This window comes from Melanerpes formicivorus, unplaced genomic scaffold (assembly GCF_026170545.1).
Source record: "Melanerpes formicivorus ecotype bairdi unplaced genomic scaffold, bMelFor1.0.p_v2 SCAF_51, whole genome shotgun sequence".
Lineage (NCBI taxonomy): Eukaryota > Metazoa > Chordata > Aves > Piciformes > Picidae > Melanerpes > Melanerpes formicivorus.
In genome coordinates this window covers 4,341,587-4,363,316 of record NW_027142403.1, presented here as the reverse complement: position 1 = coordinate 4,363,316, position 21,730 = coordinate 4,341,587, and the positions used below count along the sequence as shown (strand labels likewise).

General features: G+C 42.4%; 1 protein-coding gene across 12 annotated transcripts in view; it reads left to right on the top strand.

Annotated features, from left to right (window-relative positions):
- ABI3BP (ABI family member 3 binding protein) overlaps positions 1-21,730 on the top strand; it is a 155,852-nt gene that overhangs the window by 68,108 nt on the left and 66,014 nt on the right. For 10 of the 12 annotated variants that reach the window (XM_068160688.1, XM_068160694.1, XM_068160692.1 and 7 more), the window contains 21 exons: positions 824-898; positions 1,584-1,658; positions 2,496-2,561; positions 2,930-2,995; positions 4,138-4,212; positions 5,376-5,441; positions 5,810-5,875; positions 7,383-7,457; positions 8,620-8,685; positions 9,054-9,119; positions 10,627-10,701; positions 11,865-11,930; positions 12,299-12,364; positions 13,847-13,921; positions 15,083-15,148; positions 15,517-15,582; positions 16,503-16,577; positions 17,767-17,841; positions 19,173-19,247; positions 20,484-20,558; positions 21,097-21,171. In XM_068160688.1, coding sequence (XP_068016789.1) covers positions 824-898; positions 1,584-1,658; positions 2,496-2,561; positions 2,930-2,995; positions 4,138-4,212; positions 5,376-5,441; positions 5,810-5,875; positions 7,383-7,457; positions 8,620-8,685; positions 9,054-9,119; positions 10,627-10,701; positions 11,865-11,930; positions 12,299-12,364; positions 13,847-13,921; positions 15,083-15,148; positions 15,517-15,582; positions 16,503-16,577; positions 17,767-17,841; positions 19,173-19,247; positions 20,484-20,558; positions 21,097-21,171 — 1,485 coding nt within the window. The remainder of the gene's footprint in view (positions 1-823; positions 899-1,583; positions 1,659-2,495; positions 2,562-2,929; positions 2,996-4,137; positions 4,213-5,375; positions 5,442-5,809; positions 5,876-7,382; positions 7,458-8,619; positions 8,686-9,053; positions 9,120-10,626; positions 10,702-11,864; positions 11,931-12,298; positions 12,365-13,846; positions 13,922-15,082; positions 15,149-15,516; positions 15,583-16,502; positions 16,578-17,766; positions 17,842-19,172; positions 19,248-20,483; positions 20,559-21,096; positions 21,172-21,730) is intronic. The other 2 variants (XM_068160691.1, XM_068160693.1) reach the window with 2 other exon arrangements.

Here is a 21,730-nt window from a genome sequence, read left to right as displayed (position 1 = left end):
CCCTTCCAACCTGAAGCATTCTATGATTCTATGAATCTATGAATCTTTAGTGGTCCCTTCCAACCCCTACCATTCTGTGATTCTGTGAATTATGTGTATGGGGAAGAGGCAGCATGTGGTGGAGGGAAAAAGAAAGAAGCTCATTGCCCAAAACTTTCAGCAATGCAGCTGTAGCTTCTTAAATCCTCTGCTGTGTGACATGCTCTTTCTTGGCATCCCAATACAGTTTTCAAGCCTTCAGCTTTGCCACACTGTTCTATAGATTATCTTACCCCCATCAATTATTTTAAAGCAAGTTAGTTCATTCTGTTATATGGGATACCTGGGACCAAATCTGAGTGAAAAATAATTGGCCAAAATTGAGAAACTGCAGAGAGCTAAGTGACTTAATCAAGCGATACCAAGAGACTTTAAAGTCATGAAATCACATTTTTTTCCCTAACTTGTCTGAAGAATTCTAAACTTCATTGTGAGATAGAGTGTAGGTTGTAGAGTTGTTTGGTTTTTTTCAGGTAGTATTAAAGGCAAGTGCTTGTAAAACTACATATGTATTGGTTTTCACACGCTTTGTGGACACTTACACACCTGGGAAGACTAGAAAAACATCTTCAGCTAAGTAGTTAGTGAAGCTATCTAAAATACTTAGGAAAAAAAATAAAAGCCAGGTTAATTTTATTAATAAATAATACTAAAAAATAATACTCTGAAGAGCAGTGAAGGCAAAATTTATCTCCCTCAAATCTTCCTTCTTACTTTGTCTACATGAAGCTATTTCTCAGGGATATTTACTATTTTTAATACTATTACTTTTTTTTCCCTGCAGCAGGAGATACTACAGAGTTGGAAATATCCAGGCCCATAATTACTACAGAACCTCAGTTGTTAGAAACAGCAATGGGTAAAATTGATAGGATGACTTCATGTAGTTGTAAAGATTTTCTTTTCATTTTATACTTGCTGCTATTTTTGGAAGCTTTCTGTTGCTTTCCTTGTCACCATCCCCATAATTCATGGCATTTATTCCTGCCATTAACTAGATTCTCGTCTGCAGTCATCATTCATCGTTCATCTTTGTAGGTGAAAGGAATGTAGAGGGCCATTACCCTTACTTGGCTGGATTTGGACTTCTCATTATTGAGGCTCCCAGATATGGACCTTGCCTTTCCCAGTTTCAGAGATATTTCCTTTTTCTCATGTGCTGAGAGAACTGTGCTTAACTGTGCAAGGTAACTGAGCACTTGGCTGTGTAATGTTTCTGGAAGGGACTGACTAGGTTTATATTGGCTGACTCCTTCCTAGGTCAAAAAGTGCTGACTTACTCCATGCACATGCAATTCATAATGTGCTAAGTATATTAAGTACTAATAAGAATTCCCATAATTATTGAGAACTGAACTACATGGTTTCCACACTGACTTGCACACCAGCTTTACAGTTCATGAGACACACTAATGCCAAGCTGATTTGCAAGCAAATTTCCTTCTGCTTCTATTTTAACAATGCAAATGTTTGTCTGCTGAGTTCTGTGGTATCCATAAGCAGCTGAGGCAACTAAGCCTTTTAACACAAGATTATCTTTTCAGATTTAGGAGAAAGGAAGCCACTTCCTTCAGGTCCCACAGTATCTAGCATGCCAGAAATGCCACCAATCTCAGCTGGTAATAAAACTCTCTTCGTTGTAGGTCTCATGATACTGAAGCAGTCTCTGTAAAGACTCAGCAATGATTTACTAAGTGGAGAGTTTATTGTGACTTGCTCTCTGGAAAAGTGTGAGAGGAGAGAGAAAGATTAGCTGTGTGGGCTGCAGTGGGAATGGAATGGAATGGAATGGAATGGAATGGAATGGAATGGAATGGAATAGAATAGAATAGAATAGAATAGAATAGAATAGAATAGAATAGAATAGAATAGAATAGAATAGAATAGAATGGAACGGAATGGAATACAATAGGTACACCCAGGCTAGATTTTACACTGATTTGTGTCTTAGGTTGTGTCTTTTTTCTGTGCACACCTGAGTTTAGAGAGTAAGAGGAAGTCACTTTATTGAAACTACTTGTTCTTCAGCATACAATGGCAGGGTGGGATGTACAAGTGTGAGAGATCAAAGACACAAGAATTCTGCAGAAAAATTGCCTGTGGTCTCTGCAGAGAGTCATGGAATCACTTACATCCAGACACTTCTTCACGCAGTCACTGTACATTATTAGTGGCAGGGAATAAGATTTCTCACTTGTATAATTCCAAAATTGCTCAATTCTAGTGGAAATATGGAATCAGATCTTGCATTTTTAATCCAGAGTAGGCTCCCATAACTCCCACTTGCAAGATAATTTCCTGCAGATTTGGTCACTGAGAAATGAGGAATTGGCAGCAGAAGGGATGTATTAGCCTATAGACAGACCTCTCAAGTGTTGGGAACCAGGGTTGCTTGTACTGCTGTGACAAGACTCAGTGTGTGTGAATCTCAAGATCATTTCCCTGTCTGACCGTAGCAACCCAGAGACTGCACCCGGAGCCCACCTCAGCTGCTTCCGTGGAAACCAAGAGGCCTGTGAAGGGTAAATAGCCAGGGATTCCCTTCCTCTGATGATCACCTGGGCAATGCTTTTCTCTGCAGCCATCAGCCTGTCCTCTGATGTTCTGATGTCCTGAGAAGTGTGTCCATGATGTGGTTGGTCCCTCAAGGCTGTGTTTTAGAAATCACTGCATTTGCAGGCTTCCTGCTGCCTTTGCTGAGCTTTCAGGTCTCTATTTCTTCCATCACCAGCTGAAAGACAGCATCATGCTCCTCTGGAGAGTGATGCTGGGACATGGAAGCCTGCCATGAGTGGGGCCACATCTCTGTGTTTGTAGTTCTGTCTTGACACCACCCAGGTGACAACAGCCTGTCTGAGGACCTGAAGGGGGTTTTTGTCTTTGATCTTAGCTACTCGAAGACCGAGGCGCAAGTCCACCACCGCTCCCCCCCTGACCACCCAGCAAACTGTGATGGGTAACTAGCAAAATATCTTCTTGCTGCCTTCCCTCCTCTCTCTCTTGCGCTCCATCACACCTCCCATCCCAATCCATCTGGCACCCTTATCATCTTCCATGGAGAGTATGAAGACTTTTTGGTGCAGCTTGGCTTGCTGAAGCACTCACTGCTATGGTTCTGTGGTCCTGTTGTTTGATCCCATGCTTTTCCATTGCTCATGAGCGTTTTCATAAGGACTGTGGGACAGCTTGCGCAGAGAATCCATCATCTCGCCTTGCCTTCAGCTGCCTTTCTCCTGCTTCTTTATGTTTTGGTACCTTGTCTTCCTTTCTCCTGACATGTTCAAAGCCAACAGCTTTTGTAGCAGACAAACTCCCTCTGGGCTGGCACAAGAGGACAGCACTGCAGTTGAGCTGCCCACCAGGATTTCCTGGTCCAAGGATGTTGCCACTGGTTGCTTCACCTCTGACTTTCTAGGAGGCTGGAACCACCTATCTAGACCTATACACTGTCATTACCTGGAAGTGGGAGCATTCTGCTCCACTGCCGCTTCTGAGGACTTGCAGCAGTCTTGCCTGCATATCAGCTAAGACATGTTATGCACTTCAGGGTCTTTCAAAGTGAAGCTCCATGTCTGGTGTTGCATTTCTTCAAGTACATGACTTTGCTCTCTTGATTTCACAATGTAGAAATCAAATAGCAGAACACAAACATTTGGCTGTGTTAAGGACTTTTTTATCTCTTTCCTTATCTGGTACTGTTATCTGGATCATTTCTTTGGTCTTCTACTTTTGCCCATTCTTTTTTAATTGTCTGTATTTCAATATCATCATCTCATGAAATTCCTTTCTCTATGTCCCTCTTTACCCAGTGTTCTTGAGCATTTACTGCCTGACAGTGCTTCTAAACTCATGGAAATGTTTTCCCATTCTATTTGTTGCATTCCATTTCAATTTTTACAGCATGCCTCTGTGGTTTTACACATCTTTGCCTGTTAACAGCTTTCTGGTTTTACTTTACTCCTTCTTCAGGAAACATTTTGATGTATCTTCAGTTCATTATTACTTGGACACTAAACCATCCCATCCCTAATTGCAGATGATGCTGTGGTGTGATGGTTCCTGTAGCTTCCAAGTAATAAGCCACCATTTTTCTTTCAGCATCACATGATTTTCTTCATGTTACTTCAACTCCCCAAACATCTACATCTACTGTTATGCCAGAGCAAGAGACTGGTAAATGGCATTTGTTTTATCTCCATTGCCTGATCTTTCTTGATGTCTAAGTAGTGCTATTCCAAGGCTTGCTATTTCTCCTGGCTTTTTAATGCTGCTTGCAGTGGTCTCTCATTTGTAGTTGGAGGCCTTGTGTTATTTGTAATAATTGCCAGTGTCCAGCCATTGAAGTCTCAGTTAAATGATCCTAATGGGATCTGGTTCATTCAGGGTAATTTGGTACTACTGAAGAGTAGTGGGGAGGAAGGGTGGGGCAGAACACAGCAGATGAGTGGAAGCTGTTGATCTCTCTTGCTTTTGGGAGTGTCATCCTCAAAATTATCCTCAAGGGAAGGAATGTGACAACAGTGAAGCAGATGTGACTAAATGATTGGTAACGTTTTTTGTCGTCTGGAGATTAGTTAATTACAGCAAACCGACTGTTAATTGCTAACCTTTGGTCAGTGTTCTTTAGGTTTCTTAACCCAAATAAACTGAGCAAAGCCTTGGCTCTTCTCTGTCACAGAATTCACACTGAACACAAACATTGTGCAGCTATTACTACTCTGTGGGTGGTGCTGACAGTTACCCTGCCTCTGCACAAACCCAATGTTGTTGTGTCCTTTTAAAGTTGAGAACTCTGTTGTTTCCAAGGTCATCTCAGTCCAATCAAACTATCTTCATTAGATGGAAGGTTTTTGTCAGGTGGACAAGTGTGACTTTACTGCTCTCTGCAGCATGTTCTCTCAGAACTCTTACAGCCTCCTCTCTTGATGTAAAGAATCAGGCAACTTTGATTTCTTACAACTCGTCCTCCAATATTAATTAGTTGTGAGGGTTCTTAACATGAAGCACTCTCTGCCCACAGAAATAAGCCATACTTCTTCCATGGTTTTTAATCATCTTTCAAACAAACTTGAGTGCTTTAGTCAAGTGGCCATTTAGCCATTTTTGTGCTGATAGAGCATCACTTATCTCTGGAGTTTCTATGAGGGTTGCATTAGTTGCAACTACTGCAAGACAATTTCCTGGATTTTGTCACCGAGACAGAAGGTATTGGCAGCAGAAGGGATGTATTAGCCTATAGACAGACCTCTCAAGTGTTGGGAACCAGGGTTGCTTGTACTGCTGTGACAAGACTCAGTGTGTGTGTATCTCAAGATCATTTCCCTGTCTGACCGTAGCAACCCAGAGACTGCACCCGGAGCCCACCTCAGCTGCTTCCGTGGAAACCAAGAGGCCTGTGAAGGGTAAATAGCCAGGGATTCCCTTCCTCTGATGATCACCTGGGCAATGCTTTTCTCTGCAGCCATCAGCCTGTCCTCTGATGTTCTGATGTCCTGAGAAGTGTGTCCATGATGTGGTTGGTCCCTCAAGGCTGTGTTTTAGAAATCACTGCATTTGCAGGCTTCCTGCTGCCTTTGCTGAGCTTTCAGGTCTCTATTTCTTCCATCACCAGCTGAAAGACAGCATCATGCTCCTCTGGAGAGTGATGCTGGGACATGGAAGCCTGCCATGAGTGGGGCCACATCTCTGTGTTTGTAGTTCTGTCTTGACACCACCCAGGTGACAACAGCCTGTCTGAGGACCTGAAGGGGGTTTTTGTCTTTGATCTTAGCTACTCGAAGACCAAGGCGCAAGTCCACCACCGCTCCCCCCCTGACCACCCAGCAAACTGTGATGGGTAACTAGCAAAATATCTTCTTGCTGCCTTCCCTCCTCTCTCTCTTGCTCTCCATCACACCTCCCATCCCAATCCATCTGGCACCCTTGTCATCTTCCATGGAGAATATGAAGACTTTTTGGTGTAGCTTGGCTTGCTGAAGCACTCATAACTATGGTTCTGTGGTCCTGTTGTTTGATCCCATGCTTTTCCATTGCTCATGAGCATTCCCATAAGGACTGTGGGACAGCTTGCACAGAGAATCCATGATCTCACCTTGCCTTCACCTGCCTTTCTCCTGCTTCTTTATGTTTTGGTACCTTGTCTTCCTTTCTCCTGATATGTTTAGAAATAACAGCTTTTGTAGCAGACAAAGTCCCTCTGGGCTGGCACAAGAGGACAGCACTGCAGTTCAGCTCCCCACCAGGATTTCCTGGTTCAAGGGTGTTGCCACTGGTTGCTTCTCTACTGACTTCCTTGGAGGCTGGAATCATCTGCCCACACCTTTACATTCCCATAACCTGGAAGTGGGAGTATTCTACTCCACTGCTGCTTCTGAGGTCACTTTAAGGTTTTGGGAATGATGCCTCTTTGCAGCTTTGGGTGAATACCTGCAAGTTTCTTCAAGGTTCAAATTAGCTGTATGCAAAAAGCCATATTTACTGAAGGCCTTGGATATGGCAATTGGTGTCATTGGGTGGAGATACTGATGCTGCTGGCTTGTTTCATATGGGTAAGTGTGCAGGCACCATCCTGTGACCTGGCAGTATGCTTTGGCCCGTGAGGTAACAAAGCAATACATGAGCATGTAGGTTAAGCCTACAGACCTGAAGTTGAGTGCAAGTTCAAAGCTTAATGAAACATATCCAATGGCATGGGATGTTTTGCAACATTATGGCCTTGCAGCAGCCTTGCCTGCATATCAGCTAAGATATGTTATGCACTTGAGGGGCCTTTCAAGGGAGCTCCATTTCTTGTGTTGCATTTCTTCAAGGGTTTGACTTTTCTTTCTTGACTTTACAATGTAGAAATCAAATATTTGTATTATAATAGGACATAAACATAGAATAGAACATAAACATTTGCCGTTGTTGAGGACATCTTTATCTCTTTCCTTATCTGGTACTGTTATCTGGATCATTTCATTGGTCTTCTATTTTTGCCCATTTTTTGTTAATTGTCTACATTTCAATATCATCATCTCATGAATTTGCTTTTTCTGTGCCCCTCTTTACCCAGTGTTCTTGAGCATTTACTGCCTGACGGTGCTTCTAAACTCATGGAAATGTTTTCCCATTCTATTTGTTGCATTCCATTTCAATTTTTACAGCATGCCTCTGTGGTTTTACACATCTTTGCCTGTTAACAACTTTCTGGTTATATTTTACTCCTTCTTCAGGAAACATTTTGATGTATCTCCAGTTCATTATTACTTGGACACTAAACCATCCCATCCCTAATTGCAGATGATGCTGTGGTGTGATGGTTCCTGTAGCTTCCAAGTAATAAGCCACCATTTTTCTTTCAGCATCACATGATTTTCTTCATGTTACTTCAACTCCCCAAACATCTACATCTACTGTTATGCCAGAGCAAGAGACTGGTAAATGGCATTTGTTTGATTTCCAATCCTTGATCTTTCTTGATGTCTACGTAGTGCTATTCCAAGGCTTGCTATTTCTCCTGGCTTTTTAATGCTGCTTGCAGTGGTCTCTCATTTGTAGTTGGAGGCCTTGTGTTATTTGTAATAGTTGCCAGTGTCCAGCCACTGTAGTCTCAGTTAAATGATCCTATGGGATCTGGTTCTTTCAGGGTACTTTGGTATTCCTGAAGGGTAGTGGGGAGGAAGGGTGGGGCAGAACACAGCAGATGAGTGGAAGTTGTTGATCTCTTTTGATGTTGGGAGTGTCAGCATCACAATTATCCTCAAGGGAAGGAATGTGACAACAGTGAAGCAGATGTGACTAAATGATTGGTAACATTTTTTGTCATCTGAAGATTAGTTAATTACAGCAAACCAACTGTTAATTGCTAACCTTTGGTCAGTGTTCTTTAAGTTTCTCATCCCAAATAAACTGAGCAAAGCCTTGGCGCTTCTCTGTCACAGAATTCACACTGAACACAAACTTTGTGCAGCTATTAGTACTCCATGGGTGGTGCTGACAGTTACCCTGCCTCTGCACAAACCCAATATTCTTGTGTCCTTTTAAAGTTGAGAACTCTGTTGTTTCCAAGGTCATTTCAGTCCAATCAAACTATCTTCATTAGATGGAAGGCTTATGTCAGGTAGACAACTGTGACTTTACTGCTCTCTGCAGCTTGTTCTCTCAGAACTCTTACAGCCTCCTCTCTTGATGTAAAGACTCAGGGAACTTTGATTTCTTACTACTTGTCCTCCAATATTAGTTAGTTGTGAGGGTTCTTAACATGAAGTACTCTCTGCCCACAGAAATAAGCCATACTTCTTCAATGGATTTTAATCATCTTTCAAGCAAACTTGATTGCTTTAGTCAAGTGGCCATTTAGCCATTTTTGTGCTGATAGAGCATCACTTATCTCTGGAGTTTCTATGAGGGTTGTATTAGTTTGAACTACTGCAAGACAATTTCCTGGATTTGGTCACTGAGACAGAAGGTATTGGCAGCAGAAGGGATGTATTAGCCTATAGACAGACCTCTCAAGTGTTGGGAACCAGGGTTGCTGGTACTGCTGTGACAAGACTCAGTGTGTGTGTATCTCAAGATCATTTCCCTGTCTGACCGTAGCAACCCAGAGACTGCACCCGGAGCCCACCTCAGCTGCTTCCGTGGAAACCAAGAGGCCTGTGAAGGGTAAATAGCCAGGGATTCCCTTCCTCTGATGATCACCTGGGCAATGCTTTTCTCTGCAGCCATCAGCCTCCCCTCTGATGTCCTGATGTCCTGAGAAGTGTGTCCATGATGTGGTTGGTCCCTCAAGGCTGTGTTTTAGAAATCACTGCATTTGCAGGCTTCCTGCTGCCTTTGCTGAGCTTTCAGGTCTCTATTTCTTCCATCACCAGCTGAAAGACAGCATCATGCTCCTCTGGAGAGTGATGCTGGGACATGGAAGCCTGCCATGAGTGGGGCCACATCTCTGTGTTTGTAGTTCTGTCTTGACACCACCCAGGTGACAACAGCCTGTCTGAGGACCTGAAGGGGGTTTTTGTCTTTGATCTTAGCTACTCGAAGACCAAGGCGCAAGTCCACCACCGCTCCCCCCCTGACCACCCAGCAAACTGTGATGGGTAACTAGCAAAATATCTTCTTGCTGCCTTCCCTCCTCTCTTTCTTCCTCTCCATCACATCTCCCATCCCAATCCATATGGCACCCTTATCATCTTCCATGGAGAGTATGAAGACTTTTTGGTGCAGCTTGGCTTGCTGAAGCACTCATCACTATGGTTCTGTGGTCCTGTTGTTTGATCCCATGCTTTTCCATTGCTCATGAGCGTTCCCATAAGGACTGTGGGACAGCTTGCACAGAGAATCCATCATCTCACCTTGCCTTCAGCTGCCTTTCTCCTGCTTCTTTATGTTTTGGTACCTTGTCATTCTTTCTCCTGATATGTTCAAACCCAACAGCTTTTGTAGCAGACAAACTCCCTCTGGGCTGGCACAAGAGGACAGCACTGCAGTTCAGCTGCCCACCAGGATTTCCTGGTCCAAGGATGTTGCCACTGGTTGCTTCACCTCTGACTTTCTAGGAGGCTGGAAGCATCTGCCCACACCTTTACATTCCCAACACCTGGAAGTGGGAGCATTCTGCTCCACTGCTGCTTCTGAGGTCACTTTAAGGTTTTAGGAATGATGCCTCTTTGCAGCTTTGGGTGAATACCTGCATGTTTCTTCAAGGTTCAAATTAGCTGTATGCAAAAAGCCATATTTACTGAAGGCCTTGGATATGGCAATTGGTGTCATTGGGTGGAGATGCTGCTGTTGCTGGCTTGTTTCATATGGGCAAGTGTGCAGGCACCATCCTGTGACCTGGCAGTATGCTTTGGCCCGTGAGGTAACAAAGCTATACATGAGCATGTAGGTTAAGCCTACAGACCTGAAGTTGAGTGCAAGTTCAAAGTATAATGAAGCATATTCAATGTATTGGGATGTTTTGCAACATTATGGCCTTGCAGCAGTCTTGCCTGTATATCAGCTAAGCTATGTTATGCACTTGAGGGGCCTTTCAAGGGAGCTCCATTTCTTGTGTTGCATTTCTTCAAGGGTTTGACTTTTCTTTCTTGACTTTACAATGTAGAAATCAAATATTTGTATTATAATAGGACATAAACATAGAATAGAATATAAACATTTGCCGTTGTTGAGGACATCTTTATCTCTTTCCTTATCTGGTACTGTTATCTGGATCACTTCTTTGGTCTTCTATTTTTGCCCATTTTTTGTTAATTGTCTATATTTCAATATCATCATCTCATGAATTTGCTTTTTCTATGCCCCTCTTTACCCAGTGTTCTTGAGCTTTTACTTCCTGCCAGTGCTTCTTAACTCATGGAAATGTTTTCCCATTCTATTTGTTGCATTCCATTTCAATTTTTACAGCATGCTTCTGTGGTTTTACACATCTTTGCCTGTTAACAGCTTTCTGGTTTTACTTTTCTCCTTCTTCAGGAAACATTTTGATGTATCTTCAGTTCATTATTACTTGGACACTAAACCATCCCATCCCTAATTGCAGATGATGCTGTGGTGTGATGGTTCCTGCTGCTTCCAAATAATAAACCACCATTTTTCTTTCAGCATCACATGATTTTCTTCATGTTACTTCAACTCCCCAAACATCTACATCTACTGTTATGCCAGAGCAAGAGACTGGTAAATGGCATTTGTTTTATCTCCATTGCCTGATCTTTCTTGATGTCTACGTAGTGCTATTCCAAGGCTTGCTATTTCTCCTGGCTTTTTAATGCTGCTTGCAGTGGTCTCTCATTTGTAGTTGGAGGCCTTGTGTTATTTGTAATAGTTGCCAGTGTCCAGCCACTGTAGTCTCAGTTAAATGATCCTATGGGATCTGGTTCTTTCAGGGTACTTTGGTGTTCCTGAAGGGTAGTGGGGAGGAAGGGTGGGGCAGAACACAGCAGATGAGTGGAAGTTGTTGATCTCTTTTGATTTTGGGAGTGTCAGCATCACAATTATCCTCAAGGGAAGGAATGTGACAGCAGTGAAGCAGATGTGACTAAATGATTGGTAATGTTTTTTGTCATCTGGAGATTAGTTAATTACAGCAAACCGACTGTTAATTGCTAACCTTTGGTCAGTGTTCTTTAAGTTTCTCATCCCAAATAAACTGAGCAAAGCCTTGGCTCTTCTTTGTCACAGAATTCACACTGAACACAAACATTGTGCAGCTATTACTACTCCATGGGTGGTGCTGACAGTTACCCTGCCTCTGCACAAACCCAATATTCTTGTGTCCTTTTAAAGTTGAGAACTCTGTTGTTTCCAAGGTCATTTCAGTCCAATCAAACTATCTTCATTAGATGGAAGGCTTTTGTCAGGTAGACAAGTGTGGCTTTACTGCTCTGTGAAGCATGTTCTCTCAGAACTCTTACAGCCTCCTCTCTTGATGTAAAGAATCAGGCAACTTTGATTTCATACTACTCGTCCTCCAATATTAGTTAGTTGTGAGGGTTCTTAACATGAAGTACTCTCTGCCCATAGAAATAGGCCATATTTCTTCCATGTTTTTGAGCATCTTTCAAGCAAACTTGAGTGCTTTAGCAAAGAGGCCATTTAGCCATTTTTGTGCTGATAGAGCATCACTTGTCTATGGAGTTTCTATGAGGGTTGTATTAGTTGAAGCTACTGCAAGACAATTTCCTGCAGATTTGGTCACCGAGACACAAGGTATTGGCAGCAGAAGGGATGTATTAGCCTATAGACAGACCTCTCAAGTGTTGGGAACCAGGGTTGCTGGTACTGCTGTGACAAGACTCGGTGTGTGTGTATCTCAAGATCATTTCCCTGTCTGACCGTAGCAACCCAGAGACTGCACCCGGAGCCCACCTCAGCTGCTTCCGTGGAAACCAAGAGGCCTGTGAAGGGTAAATAGCCAGGGATTCCCTTCCTCTGATGATCACCTGGGCAATGCTTTTCTCTGCAGCCATCAGCCTCCCCTCTGATGTCCTGATGTCCTGAGAAGTGTGTCCGTGATGTGGTTGGTCCCTCAAGGCTGTGTTTTAGAAATCACTGCATTTGCAGGCTTCCTGCTGCCTTTGCTGAGCTTTCAGGTCTCTATTTCTTCCATCACCAGCTGAAAGACAGCATCATGCTCCTCTGGAGATTGATGCTGGGACACGGAAGCCTGCCATGAGTGGGGCCACATCTCTGTGTTTGTAGTTCTGTCTTGACACCACCCAGGTGACAACAGCCTGTCTGAGGACCTGAAGGGGGTTTTTGTCTTTGATCTTAGCTACTCGAAGACCGAGGCGCAAGTCCACCACCGCTCCCCCCCTGACCACCCAGCAAACTGTGATGGGTAACTAGCAAAATATCTTCTTGCTGCCTTCCCTCCTCTCTCTCTTGCTCTCCATCACACCTCCCATCCCAATCCGTCTGGCACCCTTATCATCTTCCATGGAGAGTATGAAGACTTTTTGGTGCAGCTTGGCTTGCTGAAGCACTCATCACTATGGTTCTGTGGTCCTGTTGTTTGATCCCATGCTTTTCCATTGCTCATGAGCATTCCCATAAGGACTGTGGGACAGCTTGCACAGAGAATCCATCATCTCACCTTGCCTTCAGCTGCCTTTCTCCTGCTTCTTTATGTTTTGGTACCTTGTCTTCCTTTCTCCTGACATGTTCAAAGCCAACAGCTTTTGTAGCAGACAAACTCCCTCTGGGCTGGCACAAGAGGACAGCACTGCAGTTCAGCTGCCCACCAGGATTTCCTGGTCCAAGGATGTTGCCTCTGGTTGCTTCTGTACAGACTTTCTAGGAGGCTGGAAGCATCTGCCTACACCTTTACATTGCCATCAACTGTAATTGGCAGTATTCTGCTCCACTGCTCCTTTTGAGGTCACATTAAGGTTTTAGGAATCTTTGCAGCTTTGGGTGAATACCTGCATGTTTCTTCAAGGTTCAAATCAGCTGTATGCAAAAAGCCATATTTGCTGAAGGCCTTGGATATGACAATTGGTGTTATTGGGTGGAGATGCTGATGCTGCTGGATTCTTTCATGTGTGAAGGTGTGCAGGACCAATGTTGTGGCCTGGCAGTGTGCTTTGGCCCATGGGGTAACAAACAATACATGAGCAGGTGCGTTAAGCATACAGACCTGAAGTTGAGTGCAAGTTCAAAATGTAATGGAAAGTATTCAATGTCATGGGATGTTTTGTGACATTATGGCCTTGCAGCAGTCCTGCCTGCATATCAACTAAGATTTGTTATGTACTTGAGGGGCCTTTCAAGGGAAGCTCCATTTCTTGTGCTGCATTTTGTCAAGAATTAGACTTTCATTCTTGATTTCACAAAGTAGAAATCAAATATATGTATTATAATAGAACATAAACTTTTGGCTGTGTTAAGGACTCTTTTATCTCTTTCCTTATCTGGTACTGTTATCTGGATCATTTCTTTGGTCTTCTACTTTTGCCCATTTTTTGTTAATTGTCTACATTTCAATATCATCATCTCATGAATTTGCTTTCTTTGTGCCCCTCTTTACCCAGTGTTCTTGAGCTTTTACTTCCTGATAGTGCTTCTTAACTCATGGAAATGTTTTCCCATTCTATTTGTTGCATTCCACTTCATTTTTTTACAGCATGCCTCTGTGGTTTTACACATCTTTGACTGTTAACAGCTTTCTGGTTTTATTATTCTCCTTTTTCAGGAAACATTTTGATGTATCTTCAGTTCATTATTACTGGGACACTAAACCATCCCATCCCTAATTGCAGATGATGCTGTGGTGTGATGGTTCCTGTAGCTTCCAAGTAATAAGCCACAATTTTTCTTTCAGCATCACATGATTTTCTTCATGTTACTTCAACTCCCCAAACATCTACATCTGCAGTTATGCCAGAGCAAGAGACTGGTAAATGGCATTTGTTTTATCTCCAATCCTTGATCTTTCTTGATGTCTAAGTAGTGCTATTCCAAGGCTTGCTATTTCTCCTGGCTTTTTGATGCTGCTTGCAGTGGTCTCTCATTTGTAGTTGGAGGCCTTGTGTTATTTGTAATAATTGCCAGTGTCCAGCCATTGAAGTCTCAGTTAAATGATCCTATGGGATCTGGTTCTTTGAGGGTACTTTGGTATTCCTGAAGGGTAGTGGGGAGGAAGGGTGGGGCAGAACACAGCAGATGAGTGGAAGTTGTTGATCTCTTTTGATTTTGGGAGTGTCATAATTACAATTATTCTCAAAGGAAGGAATGTGACAGCAGTGAAGCACATGTGACTAAACAATTGCTAACATTTTTTGTCATCTGGAGATTAGTTAATTACAGCAAACCAACTGTTAATTGCTAACCTTTGGTCAGTGTTCTTTCAGTTTCTCATCCCAAATAAACTGAGCAAAGCCTTGGCTCTTCTCTGTCACAGAATACACACTGAACACAAACATTGTGCAGCTATTACTACTCTGTGGGTGGTGCTGACAGTTACCCTGCCTCTACACAAACCCAGTGTTGTTGTGTCCTTTTAAAGTTGAGAACACTGTTGTTTCCAATGTGATTCCAGTCAAATCAAACTATCTTCATTAGATGGAAGGCTTTTGTCAGGTAGACAAGTGTGACTTTACTGCTCTCTGCAGCATGTTCTCTCAGAACTCTTACAGCCTCCTCTCTTGATGTAAAGAATCAGGCAACTTTGATTTCTTACAACTCGTCCCCCAATATTCATTAGTTGTGAGGGTTCTTAATATCAAGGACTCTGCCCATAGAAATAGGCCATACTTCTTCCATGGTTTTGAGCATCTTTCAAGCAAACTTCAGTGCTTTAGTCAAGTGGCCTTTTAGCCATTTTTGTGCTGGTAGAGCAACACTTGTCTATGGTGTTTCTATGAGGATTGTATAAGTTGAAGTTACTGCAAGAAAATTTCCTGCAGATTTGGTCACTGAGACACAAGGTATTTGCAGCAGAAGGGATGTATTAGCCTATAGACAGACCTCTCAAGTGTTGGGAACCAGGGTTGCTTGAGCTGCTGTGACAAGACTCGATGTGTGTGAATCACAAGATCCTTTCCCTGTCTGACCGTAGCAACCAAGAGACTGCACCCGGAGCCCACCTCAGCTGCTTCCGTGGAAACCAAGAGGCCTGTGAAGGGTAAATAGCCAGGGATTCCCTTCCTCTGATGATCACCTGGGCAATGCTTTTCTCTGCAGCCATCAGCCTGTCCTCTGATGTTCTGATGTCCTGAGAAGTGTGTCCGTGATGTGGTTGGTCCCTCAAGGCTGTGTTTTAGAAATCACTGCATTTGCAGGCTTCCTGCTGCCTTTGCTGAGCTTTCAGGTCTCTATTTCTTCCATCACCAGCTGAAAGACAGCATCATGCTCCTCTGGAGAGTGATGCTGGGACATGGAAGCCTGCCATGAGTGGGGCCACATCTCTGTGTTTGTAGTTCTGTCTTGACACCACCCAGGTGACAACAGCCTGTCTGAGGACCTGAAGGGGGTTTTTGTCTTTGATCTTAGCTACTCGAAGACCAAGGCGCAAGTCCACCACCGCTCCCCCCCTGACCACCCAGCAAACTGTGATGGGTAACTAGCAAAATATCTTCTTGCTGCCTTCCCTCCTCTCTCTCTTGCTCTCCATCATGCCTCCCATCCCAATCCATCTGGCACCCTTGTCATCTTCCATGGAGAGTATGAAGACTTTTTGGTGCAGCTTGGCTTGCTGAAGCACTCATCACTATGGTTCCGTGGTCCTGTTATTTGATCCCATGCTTTTCCATTGCTCATGAGCGTTTTCATAAGGACTGAGGGACAGCTTGCACAGAGAATCCATCATCTCGCCTTGCCTTCAGCTGCCTTCCTCCTGCTTCTTTATGTTTTGGTACCTTGTCTTCCTTTCTCCTGACATGTTCAAACCCAACAGCTTTTGTAACAGACAAACTCCCTCTGGGTTGGCACAAGAGGACAGCACTGCAGTTCAGCTGCCCACCAGGATTTCCTGGTCCAAGGATGTTGCCTCTGGTTGCTTCTCTACTGACTTCCTAGGAGGCTGGAAGCACCTGCCCACACCTTTACATTGTCATTACCTGGAAGTGGGAGCATTCTGCTCCACTGTTACTTTTGAGGTCAAATTAAGGTTTTAGGCACATCTTGCCTCTGTTACTTCTGCTTTTAAATAGTGTATTCCAGTTGAGGTTTTCTATGTCACATGTTATTCTGTAAGGCATAAACAAGTTTTTCTTTGCCTTTCAGAATTTTTACTTAGTTTTTTTCTTATTTTTTCTTATTCTTCCATTCTTTTGTTTGATGTCTATTAATCTTTCTTGTATACCTTACAACGGCTTTGTCATTGTCTTCACCAGTGCTTCTTCACGCATTCACATACCAGTAAATCCATTCCATCCACATTTGAGGCTTTTTTCCTTTCTGAGGTCCCTGGTTTGGAACCTTTTCAGTCTATAGATTGAGATGAGGCCAAAAAGAATTTGTTTTGTTTTATTTTCCAGCTTCAGTGGATTCTCATCATGTTACTTTCCCATTCCAAACATCTGCATCTGCAGAAATATCAAAACCAGAGGCTGGTAAATTGTGTTCCTGATACTTACATAACCTAGGATTGGATATTTTGCGTCAAGGATGTTACAGTTACAGGCTGTTTGGTCTAATTGCTTGGTGCTATGTGAATTTTATTTGCAGTATTTGGTAATTAAGCTATGTGACTCCTTTATAATATCCTGTGGCATAGGATCAAATAAACAAACCCTCAGGAATCAACATTCATATGAGTGCTTTTAAATTGTTGGTTGTAAAGACCACTAACTAAATGGAGTAATTGTCAATTACAACATATATTTTTGATTTGGTCATTTACCCAGGGGCAATTTTTTTGCTAGCAATACCATGAGGACTGTTTTGCAGTTTTCTCAGTTACCAGGTGGTTTGTTGGGACCGGTTTGGGGTTTGGGTTGTTTGTTTTGTTGGGGTTTTATTTGTTTATTTGGTTGGTTGGGTTGGGTTTTTTGTTTTGCTTTCCTTTGTTTGTCCAAGTTATGTTATTATTTCACTTTGGAACTTCTCTTATTAGGGTCACAGCTATCCAAGATTAAAATCATGTTTGTATTAAGATAGGTTTGTGCAAGAGATCCGAAAAAGAAACCTCCTAAACCTGACCATATTTTTCAGCAGTATCGCTTTGAATTTTCTCTCTCACCTTCTGGCTCTTTAGTATGCCACACACATTGTGTTAATTTATGTTGTATCAATCACATGAACAACCACAATTTAATTAAAATGACAGGTTGCATGATGTGTAAAACCTCTAACTCAAAATACTGCCATCTGTTAAACTGAAGCAACCAAAATGTTGGCCAGAGATAGACCTGCTTGTATTATTAGCCTATATTTAATATGTGGGGGTCTCTTTCTGTAGCTGCAGGTGAATTCAAAAGCACAGGGGGTTTTTTTGATGCTACATCTGCACAAATTATTTGGCTCCTGTAGCTTTTTCTGCTATTAGGGGAACTGCAGTTTCAGCCATGGTGTGTCTGTTAGGCACACATGATTTTTTTTCAACTGAGGTGTTCATTCCTTTTTAAGTTGGAAATCTTGAGAGTCTGTATTATAGTGGTGTTGGCATCTCTCAAAACAATGCCAAACTATCTTAATTTTTATCAGTTAAAAAAATTATTATTATTTCCCCCCCCCCCCTCCCATCTCTATTTCTGCACCAACACCAATCTGTCTCTCAGGGTTATTTACATTTTTCTGCAGTTACGAGTTCAGCCGACCTGGAAAAATCCATGCTTCCCCTTTCCAGAACACCCCACGGGCTAACAACAACTCTGGGTAATAGTAATGCATTAGCCTTTCCATTCAATCACTTTGTCAGTTTGATAACTAAGTTGGAAATCCTGTTATTCCCAGATATTTTGGTCAACTGCCATACTTGTCTTTTTACAGATATATGAGATGAATAGACTAGACTAGACTAGACTAGAATAGAATACTAGACTAGACTAGACTAGAAGAATAGAATAGAATAGAATAGAATAGAATAGAATAGAATAGAATAGAATAGAATAGAATAGAATAGAATAGAATAGAATAGAATAGAATAGAATAGAATAGATTTGCTAGGTTTTGGTGGGTTTTTTAGTTTTGCAGATCATAATTGTATGCCTTTTTTGGGGAATGCTTGTGACCATAGTGTTAAAAATTGTTCTAGCATATATTATGATGATCACTGGAGGTGTTTAGGAAGAGACAGGGCTCTTGGTGCCATGGTTTAGTTGATTAGATGATGTTGGGTGATAGGTTGGGCTTGATGATCTTGAAGGTCTTTTCCAATCTGGTTAATTCTCTTCTCTTCTCTTCTCTTCTCTTCTCTTCTCTTCTCTTCTCTTCTCTTCTCTTCTCTTCTCTTCTCTTCTCTTCTCTTCTCTTCTCTTCTCTTCTCTTCTCTTCTCTTCTCTTCTCTTCTCTTCTCTTCTCTTCTCTTCTCTTCTCTTCTCTTCTCTTCTCTTCTCTTCTCTTCTCTTCTCTTCTCTTCTCTTCTCTTCTCTTCTCTTCTCTTCTCTTCTCTTCTCTTTAATAGATTATATTATACAAGTCAGATATATGATAGGGACTTTCCTAACTAAAATACAACTGAAGGGAATTCTCAGTCTAATCTGGATGAAAGTGTGGGTATTAAGGAGATGTACATTTGGCTGGACTTAATTCTATTCTATTCTATTCTATTCTATTCTATTCTATTCTATTCTATTCTATTCTTTCCATTCCATTCCATTCCATTCCATTCCATTCCATTCCATTCCATTCCATTCTTTTTATTATTATTATCATCATCATCATCATCATCATCATCATGGAATCATTATCTTTATATTATATCTGAAGTCATGCTACCTTTGGCTGGCTGACACTTTAGCTTCAGTTGTCATTTTAACCAGTAGCTTCAACTCTCATTATAAAACAGCACTGTTTTACTGTCATGGGAGGTTATGCTTATTGTGGGTGGACCTCTGCAATGCAGAATAGGCAGGTTATAAAATATAATATGTAACATAAAACATATAACATAGTTTTTTCCTGTAAGGCAAAAACCCAGCTATGTCTAGAATTAATAATCATAGATACTGTGACTTTTTTTTTAATCCTTTTTTTTTCATATATAGTTTACAGTGGCATTCAACCTGTTCTTCCAAGCCCTGTGACACCTAGTAAACCTGAAACAGCAGATGCTGAACCAGGTACAATAATCTCTAACCCCAGAACATGCTCCTAGAATATGCACCTTGAGTATTGTGTCCAGTTCTGGGCCCCTCAGTTTAAGAAGGACATTGAAACACTTGAACATGTCCAGAGAAGGGCAACAAGGCTGGGGAGAGGCCTTGAACACAGCCCTATGAGGAGAGGCTGAGGGAGCTGGGATTGTTTAGCCTGGAGAAGAGGAGGCTCAGGGGAGACCTCATTGCCCTCTACAACTACCTGAGGGGTGGTTGTGGCTGGGAAGGGGTTGGTCTCTTCTCCCAGGCAACCAGCACCAGAACAAGGGGACACAGTCTCAAGCTGCGCCAGGGGAGGTTTAGACTCGAGGTGAGGAGGAAGTTCTTCACCGAGCGAGTCGTTCATCATTGGAACGGGTTGCCCAGGGAGGTGGTGGAGTCACCATCCCTGGAGGCGTTCAAGAGGAGATTGGACGTGGCACTTGGTGCCATGGTCTAGTCATGGGGTCTGTGTTGATAGGTTGGACTCGATGATCCTCGAGGTCCTTTCCAACCTAAGTTATACTGTGATACTGTAAAACTCACTGAAATGAGTACACTAGGAATCTTCAGTTTCAGTCCACATTAGGTTTAGAACCATAACATCTGAATTGTTAATTTAGATTGCAGTTCATGGTTGAAATTGGTGGTTTCTCATACTACTCATATGACTACTCATAGTCACACCTTCAATGTTTTGAGAAATATACCATATAGATAATTAAGAAAGCTCTTTATTGTCCAGTAGTGCTGAGGAACATCCTGCAATGTATGCAATAGAATGCATTCTACTGCTGTAGCCTTCTCAAAAACACTAAGAGTGTATAAAATTGGTAAACAATCAGAGATGCTTTTTCTTTTTTTTGACTGAAACCACAGGTGTATCAATACTTAGCTTTATACTACAAATTTTGTGTGGTTTTAACATCTGACTAACAAACTAAAAATCAAAAAGGTTCAAATATTCCACTTAAAATCCTACTTGGGAGTGGTTGAGATTGAGATCAGTTTCAGGGAAGGCAGCAGGAAATAAATGTCCAGCATTTCCACACCTCACAAATGTGTTGGTTTATAGTCACTGAAGCTCTGTGTAGTTTGCATACTAAGCATTAGTGAGACATTTGTTGTCCTTGTAAAAACAGAGTTGGTTTTGCTGATGAAGGAGGGGTGTCTTCCACCAGCCCTTTGCTCCCTCATGACTGTCACCGTTTCTTCCAACAGCAACAAGTGAATCCTCTCTGGAAACACTCATACCTAAAACTTCTCATCCTTTTCAGTGGCCAAGGGTAACATTAGGTAATGTGGTTTTCACCCAGTGAAAAACTCCGTGTTTGTTTTAATCACTTCATCCCATATGACCTCATTTCTTGCAGCACACCATTTCACGTGCATAATCATTATTCTTTTCCCTGGTTTGAGAGTCCTGTTCTTCTGTTGCCATGAGACTTGATTCCACTTGACATGTCCTTGTATGAGAACATGGTTCAGGATGGTTTTACTGTCCTCAGAGAAGTAAAACTTTCCTCTTGCATGAAAAACTCCATCTTCCTGTTATCAGAGTGCACTGTTTATCTCTCACTCTCATGCACATGCATGTGTTGTCTTTGATATGCAGAACCTTCATAGTGGAAATACTGTTTTGGAGGCATAGAATCTCATTCTCACCAAGGCACAACATTTCCGTATCATCTCCATTCCACATGATTCCATCAGACAGCTTTGACACTCCATACTGAGCTGATTCTTCCTCGAAATAGACTTGTGGCATGTGCTGTTTGTTGTGGGAAACACTTGTTAAACAATTTTTAATTGCAAACTGAGCTCTTTCTTTCAGCTCCAAAAGAAATTCCACTTATTCCTTCTAAACCGAAGCCATCTGTTGCCCCAGAAGTACAGCACGCAAAACCTGGTAATTGTGTACACCATTTTTAGAAGCTGGGATGCTGAGACATATGTTCACGAAGCAAAACCTTCTAAAAAGGACAGAACCTATGCCATACATGAGCCTCTTGACTAACTTGGTCTAAAACCAGTCATTTGAAGTTGCCTAATAAAAAGGAGGAGAGGCTGAGGGAGCTGGGATTGTTTAGCTAGGAGAAGAGAAGGCTCAGGGGAGAGCTTATTGCTGTCTACAACTACCTGATGTTGTAGCCAAGAGGGGGTTGGTCTATTCTCCCAGGCAACCAGCTCCAGAACAAGAGGACACAGTCTCAAGCTGTGTCAGGAGAAGTTTAGGTCGAGGTGAGGAGAAAGTTCTTCCCAGAGAGAGTTGTTAGCCATTGGAATGTGCTGCCCAGGGAGGTGGTGGAGTCACCATCCCTGGAGGTGTTCCAGAGGGGATTGGAAGTGGCACTTGAAGCCATGGTTTAGTAGTCATGAGTTGCTGGGTGACAGGTTGGACTTGATGATCTTTGAGGTCAACCTTATTGATTCTATGATTCAGGCCGTGCCTTTAAAATTTAGCTGCA